This window comes from Rhinopithecus roxellana, chromosome 4, assembly GCF_007565055.1.
Source record: "Rhinopithecus roxellana isolate Shanxi Qingling chromosome 4, ASM756505v1, whole genome shotgun sequence".
NCBI classification, from domain to species: Eukaryota; Metazoa; Chordata; class Mammalia; order Primates; family Cercopithecidae; genus Rhinopithecus; species Rhinopithecus roxellana.
This window is the reverse complement of record NC_044552.1, coordinates 119,641,306-119,662,234: the sequence shown is the minus strand read 5'-3', so window position 1 is coordinate 119,662,234 and position 20,929 is coordinate 119,641,306. Positions and strand designations below refer to the sequence as shown.

At 43.4% G+C, this 20,929-nt stretch overlaps 1 protein-coding gene across 3 annotated transcripts in view; it reads right to left on the bottom strand.

The window, feature by feature from the left end:
- MAP3K5 (mitogen-activated protein kinase kinase kinase 5) overlaps window positions 1–20,929 on the bottom strand; it is a 252,403-nt gene that overhangs the window by 38,090 nt on the left and 193,384 nt on the right. For all 3 annotated transcript variants that reach the window (XM_030928710.1, XM_010379481.2, XM_030928711.1), the window contains 5 exons: window positions 15,837–15,994; window positions 12,109–12,286; window positions 11,312–11,332; window positions 3,110–3,287; window positions 2,845–3,013 (listed from right to left, as the gene is read on the bottom strand). In XM_030928710.1, coding sequence (XP_030784570.1) covers window positions 2,845–3,013; window positions 3,110–3,287; window positions 11,312–11,332; window positions 12,109–12,286; window positions 15,837–15,994 — 704 coding nt within the window. The remainder of the gene's footprint in view (window positions 1–2,844; window positions 3,014–3,109; window positions 3,288–11,311; window positions 11,333–12,108; window positions 12,287–15,836; window positions 15,995–20,929) is intronic.

Genomic DNA, 20,929 nt, shown 5'->3' with positions numbered 1-20,929 from the left:
AGGCCCTACTGGCACATATATGGCTTTTCAGCTCCTTCTGTGAGATCTAAAGAGATGGATGTTAGGGAATTCCAAAGGCGATAAAATGTTCAGCAAAGAAGCACAGTGAGGTTCTCAAGACAGAGACAGGCTGAGATTGTTTAGTAAGAGCCAAGAGAGAGCTTTGCTCCATTTATATCTCAATAAAAGATGAGAACAGGTAAACTGTTGTACTGAGAGACTAAAAACTTGGCTGGACTCCTCCAGCCCCAATCTTTTCTTGCAGCTATTTCCTCAGGACACAGGTAGGGAAGAAGCTATGAGCAGTAGTCCACAGTGATCATGAAGGACAGGTGGAGGCCACGGTAAAGGAGGCAGGTAGATGAGTTCCCAGTACCCACTGAACTAAAAGAGGATGAGAAGTGTCATACCAGGGATGACCGTGTCTGGGGGAGGTTGTATCCACAAGAAGCTTGGGGCTGAGGAAAATCCATTTTTCTCCTGGTGAATATTTGGGAAGGGGATTCTTCCTTGTATCTGTATGCAGAATTCCAGGGAACACATTTTCCCAGGTATTATGGTTCTGTGTCCTCCAAATTCACATGTTGAAGCCCTAATGCTCAATGGGATATATTTGGAGACAGGGCCTCAAAGGGGATAATTAGGACTAAGTGAGTCATAAGGGTGGGGCCCTAATCCAATTGAACTGATGTTGCTGGTGTCCATATCAGAAGAGGAAGAGACATTAGGGCTGCAAATGCACCAGAAAAGACCATTTGAGTGTATAAGCAGGTGGCCATCTGCAAGCTAAGCAGACAGGCCTCAGGAGAAACCAAACCTGCCAACCCCTTGATCCTGGATTTTCGGCCTCCAGAACTGTGAGAAAATACATTTCTGTTGTTTAAGCCACCTAGTACGTGATAGTTTGTTATGGTTGCTTGCCCTGGTTTGGACGTGATTTGTCCTGCCAAAACTCATGTTGAACTGTAATGATACTGAGAGGCGGCAGAGTCTTTAAAGAGGCATTTGGGTCATGAGGCTCATGAAAGGATTAATGCAGTTCTCATGAAACTGGGTTAGTTCTCAGGAAAGCAAGATGTCATAAAGCCAGTTGGCTCTCCTTGTCCCTCTCTTTTTTCCACTCAAGCCCTGCTGCCTTTCTACTTTCTGCCATGAGTTGAAGCACCACGAGGCCCTCACCAGATGCAGATGGGCCACTGGATCTTGGACTTCCTAGCCTCCAGAATCACGAGCCCAAATAAACTTCTTTCCTTTATAAATTACTGAGTCTCACGTATTCTATTATAGCAACAGAAAATGGACTAAGACACAGCCCTAGCAAACTAGTATAACAAGGAATGACAGTTTCACTGACAAGCTTTTGTTTATTTCAGAGTACATTTGGCCTTCTAAACTATTATATACTGCAGATCCTCAAATAACATTGTTTTGCCCAATGTTGTCTCATTATAACCTTGATGAGAAAAAAAAGAATTGATTCCTGGTAGGGGCCACTGTCTGTGTGGAGTCTGCACATTTTCTCCATGTCTGTGTGGTTTTCCCTGGGTACTCTGGTGACATGGTTTGGCTGTGTCCCCACCCAAATCTCATCTTGAAATGTAGCTCCCATAATCCCCATGTGTCATGGGAGGAACCCAGTGGGAGGTAACTGAATCACGGGGGTGGGTCTTTCCTATGATGTTCTCATGATAGTGAATACATCTCATGAGATCTGATGGTTTTATAAATGGGAGTTCCCCAGCACAAGCTCTCTTGCCTGCCACCATGTAAGATGTGACTTTGCTCCTCATTCACCTTCCACCGTGATTGTGAGGCCTCTGCAGCCATGTGGAACTGCGAGTCAATTAAACCTCTTTCCTTTATGAATTATCCAGTCTCAGGTATGTCTTTATTAGTAGTGTGAGAACAGACTAATACATATGGTTTCCTCTGCATCCCAAGGACGTGCACGTTAGGTTCATTTGTGTGTCTGCGTGGTCCATGTGAGTAAGTGTGGGTGTGTGTGGATGTGCCCTACAGTGGAATAGTGTCCTGTCCAGGGCAGGTGCCCGCTTGGTACTGAGCTGCCAGAATAGGTTCTGGCCACCTATGGCCCTGAACTGGGTAGATAGTTATCTTGTTTTTATTAATCTTTCTTAAATGTATATAGAGTTCACATTTATTTCAATGTTGAATATTAGAAGTGTTTTAGTCTTTATTTAGGAGTTTGGTCATTTTTTTGTGACCAGAAATATGCCATAGGAACTTAACTCTTGTTTATATCAATTAGTCTATGGTAACACTGGTTTGGTTATATGTAATTTTGCTTAAGTTACAGTTTCCAAGGACTTATCAACTACATTAAGTGAAGACTCACTACAATTTACTTCCCATTGCCCTTCGCCCTCCATCTAAATGTAACCTCACAAGCTCCGGGCTTCTGTTGTATTCACTGACGTTTCCCAGATGCCGAGAGGAGTGACTGGCAGGTAGCCTCGTGCTTCTGTCAGAATTAGCAACTCATGTGGCTTAAAGCGTGTTTATTGATGGAATGAATAAACAAATGAATGAAGAGTAAAAGAGCCTTGTAGGGGCTAGCTGGAATGTCATCAATGTGAAAAATTTGCTTCTGACTTAAAAATAGCTTATGTTCAAAAATGCAGTGAAAAAAGCGTTTCCCTGTTTTCATATTAATATATTCCCTACTGTAGGATTTGCTTTCTTTTTTCCACTGGGGTAGGTTTGTTTATCATGAGCACTACAGCTTCCTCCTGCCTTTCACATCATCTGTGACAGCTGCAGGTGGTTAGGACACAGGTAAAATATGTAACCTTTGGAAAATGAAGCACCTGGGAAAGGATTTACCTGAGCTAAAGATTCCATTAGATTTCTCACAACTTTGTCTTGGTCTTCTGTCAGGATCCTGTGAAGGGTGGCTCGCCTCTCACTGTCCTTCCTCAGCATGAAGAATCCGGAATCTTTTTCTTCAGGGGAAGGGGGAGCACTGTGATCTTCAAAATTCTCATCTGGAATGCTGAGAAAATTTATGCGGCATACATCACAGTTTCCTTTATAAAATGACACACTTAACAACACACTTCTCTCACCCCAAATAAAGTCAGGTCTTTACCCCAAAAAGAGTGTCCGAATTCCCTTGACATCTCTTTCTCCACAGGATTTGGCTCTTGTTTTGAAAGAGAAGGGGTCCACTTTCAACTCCGTGTCGGGTGAAACTGAGCCGTACTCACTGCTGCTGCTGGTGTCTTCCACCAGCACAGGTACTGGCAAAGATATACTCCTGAGATATTCTGCTTGTGATGAGAGGAAGGAAAAGATAATTGAGGCTTTAAAAAATGTACACATACTGAAACACCCATTGAAAGAAAGCCATATTCTTTGTTAAATATCTTGTTGCAATGAACAGCATAATTATGCTATGCAAGGGGATGGTCATGTGTTACGACTGCCCCCTTGCTCAGCAAAACCCATACAGCAGGGCAGCCAGGAAAGGGCATCCCAGGCCTTGGGAGGGATATCTCTGGGGTACCAAAACAGTCAAGGAAGCAACAGGTTCAGCAGGTCTGATCCCCTCATTTTTACTAATTATTTCTATTTATGGGTCTCAGTTTTCATATTTATAAAATTCAGGGTCAGATTGATAATCTTTAAGCCTGTTCTTTGGGGGCTTAAGGGTCTATGTTAGCATCTTGGAGCTGCCTTGGTTGGGATGAGTGAGGGGGATGCTGTAAGTCTAGACCACAGGTTCCAGTCATGTTATACCTGAAACCAGAGCAAATATGATGACTGTCATATATCACAGTTCTGCTTAAGGATTCATATAAAAAAGGATTCTTCACTGAAAACAAATTTTGGAAACAGATGGACTAGATGATCTCTTAGGTCTGTTCTGGTTCTCAGATACTATGATTTTCTAGTAGACATGAGCTGCTTCTTTATTTGGATGGAGAATAAGACGGTGGAGTTGCCTATATTTCCTCAAACTTTGGTTTTAAAGAAAGTAGTTTTTGCCAGAAACATCTTTATCAAACACACATCCTAATGCTACAAAAGTATTTTAATAAAGAATGAAGGTATAAAATTATAGAAAAGGAAATCCACTGTTGCCTGGAATCTCCTTCTTACTTAATTCCTCTTAGGCTGAACTGAATCAGCTGCCCCGATCTCAAGGATAGCAGGGGACTCCTGACAGTGATTTCAGCTGTAGGGAGAAAGATGGAAGTATATACAGCTTTCAGGAACAGCTGACCTCATGGGAAACCACCTTACTGGTCAGTAACTGGAAAGTCTCCCCAGGATGAATTGGTTGACTTATCTGCTGTTATTTAAACAGTTCTGTAGCTGAATCACTAGAAGGCAGGAAGCAAGAGGAAACCACAAAGAGTTGCTGAATTGACCAATTAAGTATCAGTATGCAAATGATATATGGCAGGGGAAATGCCTGGCATGTATTGTTTCCAAATATTCTGGAGCAGCTCATGCGCCTAGCATTTCATGGACCATATTTTAGGCAGTGCTGCTACAGCAGAAAGGAAATGGGTGACCTCTTCCGTGCTGATAATAGTAAGGTTGTCTGAGAGAAGAAAGGTTTGAAAGGGGGCTCGAACACCGAACTGCTTTTGAGTCATTCCTGGGGAAAGTCAAGGCCTAGAGTGTGCCTTGTTTCACTTTAGAGTCAACATCATTGCTATTTGGTGGGGGGGAACAGATTTCAGAACAGAAAAAAACAGCTACTTGGGAGAAAGAGTTTCACTGCTATGAAATGTCAAGCCCCTAAAGTTAAATGTTGCTGCTGGAAGAATACAGCTGAAGATCTCTTGGCTTGACTGAGTAGGCGATCTCTTTATAAGAAGGGATGCAAGCCCTTCCGTGGAACTCACTGCTGATCCTTGAGACTTGGTGAGTTTCTTCGCCAGCCCATTTTCATAAGATGCATGCCACACTCAGAAATGGAGGTGTGCATCATTCATATTTCAAAGACAAAACTGTTGTTTCTTGGGAGTAAAGAGACTAAATCCTATCTAGAACAGTACAAGATGAGGGATTCCTATCATGTGTTTCCGTGTTTGTGTGTGTATGTGTGTGTGTGTGTGTCTGTGGAGTACATGTATGTGTATGTAAAGAAGAGAGGGAGTAAGGTCTTGAATTATCCTGTATTTTGGCTTTTTGGGCATATCGTGTGCTTTGATTATCCACTAATGAGAGGACTTGTGCCATACCTGTGAATTTTAATGGTGCTGTGACTACTGACTGCCTAAAAGGAGGTCTAATGAGGTAAAACTGTATATGTTTAAGGATGGAACCCAGTGCCTGTTGCTATGGCTCATTAAGGAAATAAAGGGACTTATAGATATTCTGCATGTTCTATGTGCAGAGCCCTGATTCCCTCCTTGGCTTGATTTTATTTTTATTTTTGAGATGGAGTCACATTCTTTTTCTCATGCTGAAGTGCAGTGGCATGATCTCAGCTCAGTACAACCTCCACCTCCTGGGTTCAAGTGATTTTCCTGCCTCACTCTCCCAAGTAGCTGGGATTACAGGCGTGTGCCACCAAGCCTGGCTAATTTTTGTATTGTTAGTAGAGAGAGGATTTCGCCATGTTGGCCAGGCTGGTCTCAAACTCCTGACATCAAGTAATCCACCCCCTTCAGCCTCTCAAAGTGCTGGGATTACTGGTGTGAGCCACCGCACCCGGCCTGCTTGATTTTAAATGAGTGAACCTGATTCTAGATTGAGTCCCCTTCTCTGTTAGGCACATGCATTCATTCATCTAACATACAGTTGTGGATCATCTACTATTTGTCAGGTAGCCAGCAGGAGTTGCTGATGGACCAGAGTGAAGGGTGTCAAAAGGAAGAATCAAAAATGACCCCAAAGTAGAATTCTGGCCTAAGAAACTGAATGGATGCATATTGTACTTATATACTAAGATGAGAAATAATACAGGCCAAAAAGGAAAAGTTCTTTTTAGTGGATAAGGGGTGTTATTTGACAGTTCAGTTTGAAAAATGAAGAAGGCAATTGGTGGGGACGGGCGCGGTGGCTTACGCCTGTAATCCCAGCACTTTGGGAGGCTGAGGCAGGCGGATCATCTGATTTGGAAGTTCGAGATGCCTGGCCAACATGGTGAAACCCCGCCTCTACTAAAAATACAAAAATTAACCTGACATGGTGGTTTGCCTGTAGTGACGGCTACTCAGGAGGCTGAGGCAGGAGAATTGCTTGAACCCAGGAAGCGGAATTTGTAGTGAGCCAAGATCATGCCACTGCACTCCAGCCTCCAGCAAGACTCCATCTAAAAAAAAAAAAAAAAAAAGCAATTGGATATGAGTCTGGAGCTCAGAAGACTAGGCTAGATAGAACCTCAGCAGCCTACTGGCTGGAGATGGAATTTAAAGGATGACATAATTTGGGGAAAGATAAAAAGACAGCATAGACCCAGCCCTTAAGAATGCCAATATTTAGAGGAAAAGAAGGGAATGAACAGGCAGCCAAGGAGAATGACAAGGAGCAGCCATGAGGTTGGAGGAAAACAGAGAAAATGGGGTGTCATGGAAGCCCACACAGGAGGGGCAAAAGTAAGAGAGAACGGTCATCCAGGCCGAGAGCCACTGAGAAGCTGAATAGGTTGAGAAAGGCACTTGTTGGATTTGACTGAAGAGATCTCATTAGACCTTGGCCAGAGCAGGCCCAGTAATCATGTGGAAGGGGAGACGCTACATGGGTGGGAAGGAAGAGGTGGAGATCCGGTGACACTGTACTTCAAGACGGGAAGCTGGGATGGAGGGCAAAAAAAAATGGTGGTGGTATCAGCCAGTGAGGCCATTTGTAGATCAGGGGAAGGATGGGTTTAGGACAGAAGACACTACAGCATGTGTATATGGAACTCATCGGGAGAGGCAGAAGCTGGAGGAGTCACAGGGGCTCCACAGGACCAGAACTCAACTGTGGGGGATTGGCCTTCTGCAGGACAATGAATGTTTTCTCTATTGTAAGGGGTGGAAAGAGCGAGACAGGTGGTGCTGAGACAGGTCGCTTTATACGTTTGTGGTGGAAATAGGATCAAATCCATGCCTGAGATTTCCAGCTTCTTAAGTTATGAATATTTCCAGGCAAGTGAGAATGCATAGAGCCTTTCTGTATCACTGTAAATGGGAAGAAGCTCAAGTATAAATATTTCCAAGGGAGCACGGTGACAGTTTCCAGATATCACAGAGGTTACAAGTTCCTTGAACATCAGCTCATACACGTGAGTGATTGGGACCCCAGGCTGCAAGAGAGGAGCCTGGCAGGATTTCCAGTCACAGGCAGCCTTACTGCTGATGTCTTGCCAGGTATTAAGGAGCCCTCCTCTATGGGGTTGACCATGAAGAGTCTAAAAGAGGCTGAATGAACCTCTCTGAGGATAGAACACGTCAAAGGTGCTTCTCTAGGGAGATGATTCTCATTGCCCTATTTCAGGGGCTGATGGGAAGGGGCGTGAGCCCCATACCCCTAAGAGATAGCTTTACCAAGAGGCCAGGGGTAGGCTGGAGTCGGGAGGGGTGACTGGCCACTCTACGGACTCTAGATTGCTGGGAGCTCCCGTCTATGGAAGGGAGATAGTGCAACCTTTAAGGAATTAGATACATTCCTGCTTTGGGCAAGTGGGGATTTTCTAAATCCCTTCCATTGCTGTGAGGGTGGCCTCAAGTCCTCACAGCTATTCATGATCACTAGGGATCTTTATGGTTCTCCTTCTCCTAGACAGTTTAGGAACAAAGTCTGGCCACAACACAGAGTCTCCTAACTGGCCATCCTGCCTCCAGTCTCCAGCTGGCCAAACATAGAATAATGGTTCTCACACTGCAGTGATGACAAGAATCATCTGGGTTTACTTAAAAGTACAGAATTCCAGCTTGCACCTCCAGATTCTGAGAAGGGTCAGGCATCTCAATTTTTAACAAGCATTGCAAGAGATCCATGCAGGCAGGATCTGGGACCAACTGAGGCACAGCTATATTCCTAGTGCCTCGTGCCTATATTCTAGTGCCAAGTGCATAGCAGAGGGTTAAAAATGTTATGGAATAAATGTTATTAAATAAACCATCCTCACACAGCTATCGGAATGATCCATCAATAGCTTCACTGTCCAACATGGTCGCTACTACCCTCATATGGTTATTAATATTAACATTCAAATAATAAAAATTCAATGCCTCAGCCATGGTCGCCATGTGTAGTGTGTCTAATAGCCACATATGACTAGTGGCTAATGTATTGGACAGGGCAGGTACAGGACATTTCTCTTACTGCAGAATCATATATCCAGTGCTAGTCTATAATATTATTTCAGATAAAAAATTTCCCCGGCTCCCCAACCCTCCTTGCTGATTCCTTAGCATTTCATAAGGAGCCCTTTGGGATCTGAGCCTGCTCCCCACTCCAGCATCATCCCTCTCCTTTGACTTTAAGCACCAGTGCTGCTGAGTCAGCAAGGCTTCCTGAATACACAGTAAAGTTTCACACATCCTGGCATTAACTTATGCGAGGAGTGGCCTCACCTGGATCTCCACTCCCCATCCACCTGTTAAGTTCACATTTGTTCTTACTCATCAGGTGCACCTCACTGGAAAGTCTGCCTTGAAACGGCATTCTCAGACTGACTTCAATCACTGTCTCTCCCTTTTGACTCCTCTGCACAGACTAAACTACACTATGGTGAAGATGACTTTTTCCAGTGTTTTTCTCCTATAAGGTCAACGGCTCTTTAAAATCAGGAATTCTGTCTTTATCATCCTTATACATTCAGGGCCTAGCACATTTCCTGTGCACACCATAACTGTACAATTAATATTTAAGTTAACGTGAATTACTTAAATCTCTGGGTCTGTGTGTGGCCATGGGAGAGCAGTCAGGATGAGACAAGTCATGTCTCTCTCTAAAGGGGAAGGGGGTCTCATCGTCACCACCCTCTTACTCCCCTCTTGAGGGGAAGCCAAGTGCAGTTATGGGAGGTAGAGAACCTTAAGAGGTGGGCCTGTGCTCTGGAAAGAAACACATACGTGGCCTATAGAAAGTACCTGGGGAAGGAAGAGGCCTGTATCTTGCACTCATCTAGAAGGAGAGTAAGAGTAGCTAATAGGTCATTGTTTCAATTAACATGAGGCATGCCATTTTCTAAATACCTGGGAACAATCAAATGGGATTTTAAGCAAGGCATGGTGGCTCATGTAATCCCAGCACTATGGGAGGCCGAGGTGGGTAGATCACTTGAGGCCAGGAGTTCAAGACCAGCCTGGCCAACATGGCAAAACCCCGTCTTTACTAAAAATACAAAAATTAGCTGGGTGTGGTGGTGGGCGCCTACAGTCCCAGCTACTCAGGAGGGTGAGGTGGGAGGATCGCTTGAGCCTGGGAGGCAGAGGGTTGCAGTAAGCTGAGATTGTGCCACTGCACTCCAGCCTGGGACTCCATCTCAAAAAAAAAATTGAGGGAGGGATTTTAGCTCCTAATTTGGTTAGCACATCTGTCCTGCTCTCCTAGGGAGGACAGAGAGGAGGCACACCATCCATGTAATTATACTGTTTTAGCTGAGAGTCTGAACAGTTTAATTATGCAGGGAATTGGGGACTGCCCCTTTTTCTAGGCCCAAGTCCACGTGTGAGCATGAGGGGCGAAAGGGCAATGGGAACCTGACTGACTAGAGTTCAGCAGGTTTACACCTTCCATCTCATGCTCACTCTAAGGTACATAGTCACTGAGAAGACATGGGCAGAACTGTCCACTTAAATGATCTCTCTCTCTCTCTCTCTCGCACATGCACACTCTTGCTAAGTGTGTATAGTTGAGTTCACAGAAGCTAAATGCGTGTGTGTGATGGGAACCCATTTCCTGCGAACAAAAACCAAGCCATGTGGAAGGGATAAAATAATCATGGACTAAACTTCTGGGCACAGCTCCAAGGCTCTTTTAGGATATTATTTTATTTTATTCTCAGAACCAAATCTGTGAAGTAGGTAATGTTACCAGCAAAGAATGACAGAAGAAATGTGCATGTCCCATATTTAGAAAGTGGGTCAGTGGGATCAGAACCCACTTCTGTGTAATTCTGAAGTCAGTGTCCATTTTAGGATACCAGAAGCAGGCTGGTCAGAAGGTTGCCAAGTGCTGCACGGCTGACTTTGTGACAATGCAAGGCTGCCTTCCGGAGCCCAGGCTGTCTGTGGAGAAAAGAGGCACAAGGATGTGCCTTTCCTCTTCTGAGTTTCCCCAGATTCTCAGAATGGAAGACATGGAAGAAGAAAAAGTAGAGAGGCTGTACCCAGGAAACCCCAATTAACAGGCCTCTACTCCTGGACTGATTGGCTTTGGGGCATCTGAGCAACCTGCAAAAACCTGCCCCTGCCCCTGGCCTGCAGAACCTATGCACAATGAACATTAAGCCCCCTGAACTATTTAATCAACCACTCATCCAACTTAGGAAAATCGAACACCATGCTGTTCGTTTTTTGTTTTGTTTTGTTTTCTTTTTTTTGAGACAGGGTCTCGCTCTGTCACCCAGGCTGGAGTGCAGTGGTATAATCATGGCTCACTGCAACCTCCACTACACTAGGCTCAAGCGATCCTCCCACCTCAGCCTCCTGAGTAGCTGGGACCATAGGCATGCACCACCACACCCAGCTATTTTTTTGTATTTTTAGTAGAGATGGGGTCTCACCTTATTGCCCAGGCTGGTATCAAATTCCTGAGCTCAAGCAATCCACCCACCTCAGCCTCCCAAAGTGATGAGATTACAGGAGTGAACCACCACACCCAGCCCCATGTTCTTTACTACTCTTTGAAATGCTTTAATGGATCTTCCTAGGGAAAATCTACCTTCTCTACCTTCCTAGTTATGATCCGTAAACGCCAACATTAGAAAACAAAGGCACAATAACTCCTGACCACTAAAAATACAATGTATCACTCCAAAGATGATAGAGGAAAGTATCCGGCATTGATATTTTCCACAAGAAACACATTGGGTAGTCAACTGGCTCCTAGATAAGGAAGCATTTACTTCACTCAAATTGAAGATGTCAAAAACACAGTTACTATCTTGCTTTTAGGGAGAAAAAATTTAAGCCACCCCCACTCATGAAAGAGAAAGATGAGGGGTTTCCAAAGGAACAACCCAGGTAGGCTTGCAGCTGCACACATCCTTACAGTACTCCCTCAACCCCCCACCAATGTAAGCCGGGAGCAGAGGATGAGGCTACTTGATGGGAAGTCTGGAGTTTATCACACGAGACACCAGGTCTCAGCTCAATGGGCAAAGTAAAAACAAACTCACCATTTGATCCAGCTGAAAGAGCTGTGGAAAGAAAAGCAAACAGCCATGAATAAGCACGTGCTGGATTTGTTGTTAAACTGAGAAATCAACAAAAAGTGAATGCCTGAAATGGGATCAATGTCCTCTCCAAACATTCAATCTGCCCGTTCTCATCCAATATAAACACCAAAAAATGCCAAGAACAATTGGAACCTTTGCTTGTTTTTTTTTTTTCTGAGTTATAGACAATTATTGCAAAAGTACAATGTACTTATATTTTTACACTGCTGTTTTATTTATAGCTGGCAATCTTTGTTCTCTTTCTTTTTCCTTCTTTCCTTTTTTTGGGGGTGTAATTATTCAGAAGTATATACCCTAAGAGACAACAGGTATTTTCTACTGCCTAAAATTAAAAGAACCTATTACCTACAGAGCTTGGAAATTCAACAGCTCTATAATGGCTCTGTAGGCCCATTTATGGTAATCTGGGGTTTCAGCTCCAAAAGGCTAAATTTAACCCCTCTTACACTTGAACCTTAGTATCCACAATGCTAGAGTGACATAGATGCTGACATACTAACTACCTACTAACTATGTCATTGAAGACTACTATGTATGAGGTCCCAGCATTCGTGAAATTGATGGAACACAGCTCCCTGATGCTGCAACCAAATGCCTGAGAACACTGTGCTAATATTTACACCAATTTCCAGTGATATCTGTAAACAGGTTAGTTTACTTCCGGAAAATTCTTCCATTTTAACAGCTTAGGATTTAGGGACTCAGGCTATATCCTCCTCTTCAATGCAATCACATACCTGAAAGCTTAGGTTGTGTCTTTTTCTTTTTGCTTGAAACTTTTAAAAACTCATCAACAAGCAAGTCGTTAGCACAGGCTCTCTTGTCAGGGTCTGGTTCAAAACATTTCAGGATGAATGCCTTGGCCTCTGCAGACATGGATTCTGGGATCTCAGGGTGGACTTTAAACATTCCCACCTAAGACATAAATATAAAAAGTGCAATGTGTCTTCTGAGTGAACACCTCAGCACCTGAACCCCAGCTTCCATAACTTGATGCCCCAATGCAACAAGATCTTTTATTATACAACACAAACTCATGGTTTTTCTCAAAGGGAGATGAGATGCGTTTGCTGTAGGTTATAGAAGATTGACAGAGTGCCTTGGTAACTTCACCAATGGCACAGGCAGAATAATTAGTTGAAGACAGTAGACAGCACTACGGAGTAATAATTTAGTCTTTCAAAGCTTTAGAACATATTGGTACACTGGCACACAAAAAGAATCTTTATTTTCATTTATTTATTTATTTTTGAGACAGGGTCTCACTCTGTCGCCCACGCTGGAATGCAGAGTGGTGCAATCTCAGCTTACTGCAGTCTCAACCTCCCAGGCTCAAACGATTCTTTTTTTTTTTTTTTTTTTTTTTTTTTTTTTTTTTTTTGAGACGGAGTCTCGTCTGTCACCCAGGCTGGAGTACAGTGGCCAGATCTCAGCTCACTGCAAGCTCCGCCTCCCGGGCTCACGCCATTCTCCTGCCTCAGCCTCCCGAGTAGCTGGGACTACAGGCGCCGCCACCTCGCCCGGCTAGTTTTTTGTATTTTTAGTAGAGACAGGGTTTCACTGTGTTAGCCAGGATGGTCTCGATCTCCTGACCTCGTGATCCGCCCGTCTCGGCCTCCCAAAGTGCTGGGATTACAGGCTTGAGCCACCGCGCCCGGCCTCAAACGATTCTTTCATCTCGGCCTCCTGAGTAGCTCAGACTACAGGTGCATGCTACCACGCCTGGCTAATTTTTTGTACTTTCTGCAGAGACAGGGTTTCGCCATGTTGCACAGGCTGGTCCAAACTCCTGGGTTCAAGCGATCCACCCACCTCGGCCTCCCAGAGTGCTAGGATTACAGCCATGAGCCACCATGCTCAGCCACTGAGCTGAGACCACTGAGTTGCTCACAATAGCTAAGTGCTGGACATTGTGCTGGGGTTTCTCCACTTATGAATCTCATCAAATCCTTCCAACAACCCAGTGGATTAAATATTTTCCTTGTTACACCAATGAGGAAAATAAGGCTTAGAAAGGATGAGGTAACATGGTTAAGAAAAGAGGGATCTGGGATTTGAACCTGAACTGTTTGGATTAAAGCCCATGTTCTTTTCCCTATTACATGATTTGTGAATATTTTCCCTGTCTCAAATCACCTACATTAAAAGAGATACTTAAAAGCACTTTAAAATGAAACAAACCTATTTTTATAATAATTAGAATTTACTTCTTATTGCTTCTATTCTAAAAAAAGTATTGGTATTTTCATTTTTTAGTACAGAGCAAATTTTCAAAAGAAATCCTTTTGTTCTTATATAGCTTATATAAATTCATTGTAATATAAACAATATATAATTATTTGTAAGAATTATATAGCCTATACTATGTGTCAGACACAGTTCTAAGTGCTTGGTACATTTTACCTCATATACTCCTCAAAAAGCTCTTATTATACAGGTACTTTTTTTTTTTTTTAAGATGGAGTCTCATTTTGTTGCCCAGGTTGGAGTGCAGGGGTGTGATCTTGACTCACTGCAACCTCCCCGTCCTGGGCTCAAGTGATTCTCCTGCCTCAGCCTCCCGAGTAGCTGGGATTACAGATGCCTGCCACCATGACCCTCTATTTCTATTTTTCTTTTTTTTTTTTTTTTTTTTTAGTAGAGGGGAGGTTTCACCATGTTGGCCAGGCTGATCTTGAACTCCCGACTCAGGTGATCTGCCCGCCTTGGCCTCCCAAAGTGCTGGGATTACAGGTGTGAGCCACCATGCTTGGCCAACAGGTACTATTTTCATCCTTATTTTATAGATGAGGCAACTGAGGCACAAGCAGTTTAAATAATTTGCTCAAAGTCTCAAATATCTTGACCATGCTGGAGCCTGGATTCAAACACTGTAAACTAGTGCCACAATCTATGTCACGCCATCTCTCTAAGATAGCGTCATTTCCTGTGCACAGCTTAGACTGGCCTAATGTGACAAAAAACATGGTATAATAATCACTACATTCGTGAATTATAAAGCAGCATTTCAGATAAGTCCTAGACACTGGAGGAAACCTGAAAGACTGGCCAAGAAGAGAAAGACATCCACTCATGGCAAGAAAGGCACCTCTCTTGGCACCTGTCATTGCTCTTTGAAGTTTGGTCACACTACTCATTGTTATACCAGCAGTATCCTATCAGATTGTCTTCAAGCATAAAGCCAAGCTTTGCACAAAAGCGGAAGGTCTGTAACAACACATGGCCCCTCACAAGAGGCTACACACAGATGGAATAAGGGCTAGAAACATGGTCTGCAGCAGGGAGAGGAATAACAATTACCATCAAAAGTCCTCTCAGGCCAAATGCGTGGCTCACGCCTGTAATCCTGGCACTTTGGTAGGCCAAGGTAGGCGGAGGGCCTGAGTTCAGGACTTTGAGACCAGCCTGGGCAACATGGTGAAACCCCGTCTGTACTAAAATACAAAAAATTAGCTGGGTGTGGTGGTGTGCGCCTGCAATCCCAGCCACTCAGGAGGCTGAGGCATGAGAATTGCTTGAACTTGGGAGGCGGAGGTTGCAGTGAGCTGAGATCACGTCACTGCACTCCAGCCTGGGTGACAGATCGAGACTCTTGTCTCCACACACACACAAAAAAAAGTCCTTTGCCTTGGATACCACAGGAGAGCACAATAAATAAATAAATAAATAAATAAATAAATAAATAAATAAATAAATAAATAAATAATTTTTTTTTTAAAGTTCTCTGCCTTAGAAAGTAGCAGACGTGTGAGTTTTACTACTTGGGAAGCATGTTTCCATTTCAAACTCCCTGTTGGCCTGGCAGTCTGGCAGGGGAGGACTACAGGGATTCAAGACGCAGGTCATAGCCATGCTCAGTCCCCAGATCCCAAACTGCTGGCACTTGTGCTCTCACAAGCCTACTTTTATTATCAGGTACCTCCTACTGCAAAAGGTGGGGCTTCTTCCTCCTCCCATAGGAGTTACTGATGGCCAAATTAACAAGCTAGAGGAGTAGGTATATGAGAATAAGATTGATTTACTTAAAATGGTAATTATGCTCTTTTTTAAAAAATGAAGCCTTCAAACTATTACGGTAGAGAAGGAAATTATTAATTTTGATTTAATTCCTAAACAGATTAAAAAATGTTCTTATATCTTCCTCCACAGAAAATTTTCAGACTGTTTCCTAAAGGGCTTAAATCACCTTCAGTATAGTCATGTGTTATTTATACTGTGTTGTTAAAAGGTGGTCAATGGAAGTTACATTGAATCTCACTTTATAGCTGAGAAACTAAGGCACAGAGAGATCCGCTGTGTGAGGCACCAGCGCTGGCTCTGAGAGAGACTCTTCTTGACCTTTAATGTGTTCTCAGTTCGTGTTTACTTAGCTCCCTTTATCTAAAAAAAATGACACACACACACAGAACATCCAATAGCTATAAAAAGCTTTATCCATTTGTTTTTAAGAGAAATGAAGTGTGACCTTGAACATAGCTGCTTGTGGCTCTCCCAGTTCATAAAATGGGGGTTTTCCTGTGGCCATTTCGATGATTGTACAGCCCAGAGACCAGATGTCTGCTGCTTTTCCATAGCCTCTTGGTCCTTTATCTATTATTTCTGGTGCCATATACTGGAGGGTACCTGGAAACAATTCAAACACATTTCCATTTTAAAAAGATAAAACAGAAGGATATCTAATGACAGTTTCAATTTTTCTACAGGAATTAGATAACTGTAAAAACATGATTCAAGTCCTAATATATTTTGTGAGTTCCAGTTTACTCTGCTATTAATAAAAGTGGAAATAGCAGTTTTTATAATGGATTTCATCAGTGACATAAAACTACTTTGCCAATATTGTCTGGTTCTGAATAGGTATGCTCTCATTCCCTAGACAGTGGAGTATAAGTGAGGCATCATTTCACTGGGCCTCTTAGAAACTTCTAACAATTAGTCTTTTGAGAACAATAACATCAGCACACATTTCTTCAAATGCATGAAGACTGTTATTATGTATACTTCTAATCTTTTCCAGAAAAGAATATAGTTCATTCATACATTTCCTTAGCTCTATCTCTATTTCTCAGTTCCTAAATTGAATGCTTTAGCTCTTCTGTTTTCATTCTTATTTCTTAATCATGACAGCATGAAGATTCTGAAAGCCATTGTGAAAATTAATGCAAATAAATTTCTGGTGTGCCCTATTCTGTAATCCAAATATACATGACTCCTGCTGCTATCTGTGGTCCCTGGACTAACAGGTTTAAGAGATCAAAGACAGGCCATGAACCATCCATACAGACACATCATCAGATACCGTGACTAAGAATAAAATGAAGGCTGGGCATGGTGGCTCACAAAGTGCTGTAATCCCAGCACTTTGGGAGGCCGAGGCGGGCGGATCACGAGGTCAGGAGTTTGAGACCAGCCTGGCCAACATGGTGAAACCCTGTCTCTACTAAAAATACAAAAATTAGCTAGGCATGGTGGTGGGCGCCTGTAATTCCAGCTACTCAGGAGGCTGAGGCAGGAGAATCGCTTGAACCCGGGAGGTGGAGGTTGCAGTGAGCTGAGATCATGCTACTGCACTCCAGCCTGGGCAACAGAGTGAGACTCTGTCTCAGAAAAAAAAAAAGAATAAAATGAAAAGGGAAGAGATTTAAGGTTGCATGGAATCAGACAGGTGGAGAGTGTAGTATAATGGAAAGAATTAAGTGGAGAGGGCCACGAGCCCTTAGTCTGCTTCTGGCCAAGTATATCCCAGGTAAACACACAACTACAATTACCTCATTAACCCAAATGAGAGGCTGGATTTGAACTTCAAATACCCCATAAAGTGGTTTCCCAAAGTCTAGCAATGAGTCAGACGCACGAATAAAAACACATTACCACATACCCTGCTTCTGATACACAAATAAGAGAGTCAGGAAACAAGAACTCATCCAAGATGCCATGTTGAATTACTTCAAATCATGAGGTGTTTGCCAAAAGAACTGCTTCAGTATTTTCTGATTCATAACCAAAGTGACAGACATTTTGATAAATACAGATGACACCTTTTAGGAATGCCTTGTGCATGGTTTATAGGTGAAAACAGTTATGTAAAATTCCTGCAAACTGTTCCTCTGAAAACCACTATCATAGGCGAGAAATGGACTGTTGTTTACAAAAATAAAAGTGTATCATTTTCGTTACGTATTGCCATCTTTCTAGGTTTATCCCGCAGACCTTATCACTGCATAGCGGTAGTTCACGTTCACATACAACTGCATATGTCTGCTCTCAGAAAGCCTTTCATCTGGCAAGGACAAGGCAACCATGCTCCCCAAAGACTCGCCCACCCTTACTACAAAATTGGTATGATTTCTCTTCATTCGTAGCTTTTCCCCAAGTGATAAATTTATGATTTAAATACGCTCAAATAGTCTTTTAGAAAATGCGTTGAAGTCTACCACCCCCTTTTGTTGTGTTGGGGCCTAGAGTAGAATTCATGAGGGAATTTAAGTTGCATTAATAGCTAAATAGGAATTATAGCAGACCAAAATTTGGAAATTTTTAATTTTTAAACATCGTAAATTGCACAATTCAAGTAATGTCAACAACAAATTATGCAATATTTGATTCATCAGATAACATTTCAAAGAGCTCCATCTGCCAATTGTGTTTAATTATCCCCCACTGAGCAAGTGCCAGAAAAACAGGTTGAGTCATGTGTTCTTATCTGCTCCTCTTTTTACTCCATAAACACATGACACATAGTATTTTAAACAAAGCAATTTACGAAGCTGGATAATGAAGATGAGAGCCAACCTGAACATTGGAGGAAAATCAACGAGAGTATTTGCTCTAAAACTCATACCTCATGTATCTGCATTCTAAAGTATTTTTTAAAAATTGCTTTGAATTAGCTATTGTAGAATTTCTTTGCTGCTGCAACTACCCAGGGAGGTGGTACAGCTTAGTGGTTAATTAAACTCTAACGTCACATTTCATTCATTCATTCATTCATTCAACAGATCCACATTGACGGCCTACGATGGGCCAGGCACTGTTCTAGGCACTTAGAATACAGCAGTGGAGAAGACAGACAGAAATACCTGGACTTATGTTTTTGCAGTAGAAGCCAGATGATAAACTATCAGCACAGTAAGTAAATTACACAGCATGTTAGAAAGTGATATATTATGACCAAAAAAAATATAGACCTGAGTGAAGAGGATCAGCAGGAAGGCCACCATGGTAAATAGGGTGTTCATGGTTGGTTTCACTGCAGAGGGGACATCGGCACTGAGACTGGAAGAAGGTAAGAAAGTTACCCATGTAGGCCGGGCGCGGTGGCTCAAGCCTGTAATCCCAGCACTTTGGGAGGCCAAGACGGGCGGATCACGAGGTCAGGAGATCGAGACCATCCTGGCTAACACGGTGAAACCCCGTCTCTACTAAAAAAATACAAAAAACTAGCCGGGCGTGGTGGCGGGCGCCTGTAGTCCCAGCTACTCAGGAGGCTGAGGCAGGAGAATGGCGTAAACCCGGGAGGCGGAGCTTGCAGTGAGCTGAGATCCGGCCACTGCACCCCAGCCTGGGCGACAGAGCGAGACTCCGTCTCAAAAAAAAAAAAAGAGAAAGAAAGTTACCCATGCAGACAGCTGGGGTAAGTGTGGTAGCAGCAGGAGGAAAAGCCCGTGCAAAGGCTCTGTGGCGGGGCCCTGCCTGCTGTCATGGAGGAAATGCAGGAAGGTCCACGTTTCTGGCACAGAGTAAACAACAGAAGAAGAGTAGGAAATGAGGTCTGAAAGGGAACAGACTCCGAATCAGGTCAGAGCCTTTTCCCCCACTATAAGGGTTTTGACATTTGTTTACTCTAAAAAAAAAAAAAAAGCCACTGAGGGCTCTGAACAATAGGACCCTGTTTGTTTCAGAGGGATCACTCTTGCTGCAGTGTTGAGAGTAGACAGTAGGGGGCAAAAGTGAAGCAGGAGCACAGCTGGGGAAGCCACAGAAAATGCAGGTGAGCGATGAGAGTGGCAGCGGCAGAGGCGGTGAGAACCGGTCCAGTGTTGGTGATGTTTTGAAGACAGAGCCATTAGGTTTCCTGGATGGACTGGGCTGGAGTGTGAGAAAAGAGAAGTGCCCTGGATAACACTATGTCAGGAGTGGCTGCCAACTGAGACAGAAGAGTGTGCCGGGGACAGGTTTGGGAGAAGATAATTAATTCCTTTTGGCCTGTTAAGTCTCGCTTGAGTCTCCGCTCTATTACTAACTAGCTTTGTGACCTTGGGCAAGTTATTCAACCTCTTTGAACCTTCATTTTCTCACCACAAACTAGGATAATGATACCTAATGATTAAGGCTGATATATGAATTTCAATAAAATGTATGTAAAGCACTTAGTGCAGAGCTAGGTATACAGTAAGCACTCCATAAATGGTGATTACTGCTGCATTTTCCCTCATCAAAATCACCAAGAGGTTATACAGACCAATTTATTGACTGAGCACCTGGGACTAAGCTCCTGAGACTTGATGACCACCAATGAAGCCTACAATGTACAGAGCCCTCGGGACCAGTGCTGGGGACAGATCTATGCATGTTAGTGATGCACGTCACTCTTATGTGACACCAGTGGAAGAGGTCCACGCAAAGGGCTCTGTGAGGACTGCTTTCCTACAATTCCTTTGGAGATTTTACAAAAAAGATGTTCCCCAGATTAGTAGCACAAGATATTGTATTAACATCCTGTCCCACAAAGTGTGTGAAAGGAGGGATTTTCCTCTCAGAAGTTACTGAGTCTTGACAGCACTGAAACTGCCACTTGCCAAGTTAAGAGTATGAGGAAAGAAATGTAAAGACATTTGAAGTTATTAATAGGTCAGCACTTAGTTTTTTCAAAAAAAATATTCAAAATGTGTTAATTCTGTACCCTAAAATACCCATTGCCTTGAGGCGGGACCTGGGTCAGGGGTATTGCTGACTGAATGCTCTGGGGAAAAAACTTGACACAGAATGTCTCTCTCTCCTCCTACAGGAAGGCAGAGAGAAAGATGGACTAAAGCCAGAAGGCAAAAGCAAAGAGCAAACAGTAGATACAAAATCTGAGTTCTGGCTAGGCGTGGGGGCTCACACATGTAATCCCAGCACTTCGGGAGTCCAAGGCAGGTGGATCACTTGAGGTCAGGAGTTTGAGACCAGCCTGGGCAACATGGTGAAACCCTGTCTCTACCAAAAAAACCACAAAAAATTAGCCAGGCATGGAGGTGCGTGCCTATGGTCCCAGCTACTAGGGAGGCTGAGGTAGGAGAATCACTTAAACCCAGGGTGGGAGAGGTCACAGTGAGCAGAGATTACACCACCATACCTCAGCCTGGGTTACAGAGCGATACCCCATCTCAAAAGAAAAAACAAGAACAAAAAACTGGGTTTTGCCAGGCATGACATCCTAGATACCTAGGAGCCTGCAGTGGGTGGACTGCTTAAACCCAGGAGTTCAAGACCAGCCTGGGCAACATAGCAAGACCCAGTCTCCAAAAAAAAAAAAAAAAAATCTGAGTTCTATCCGGTAAAAACTGCTGTGACTTC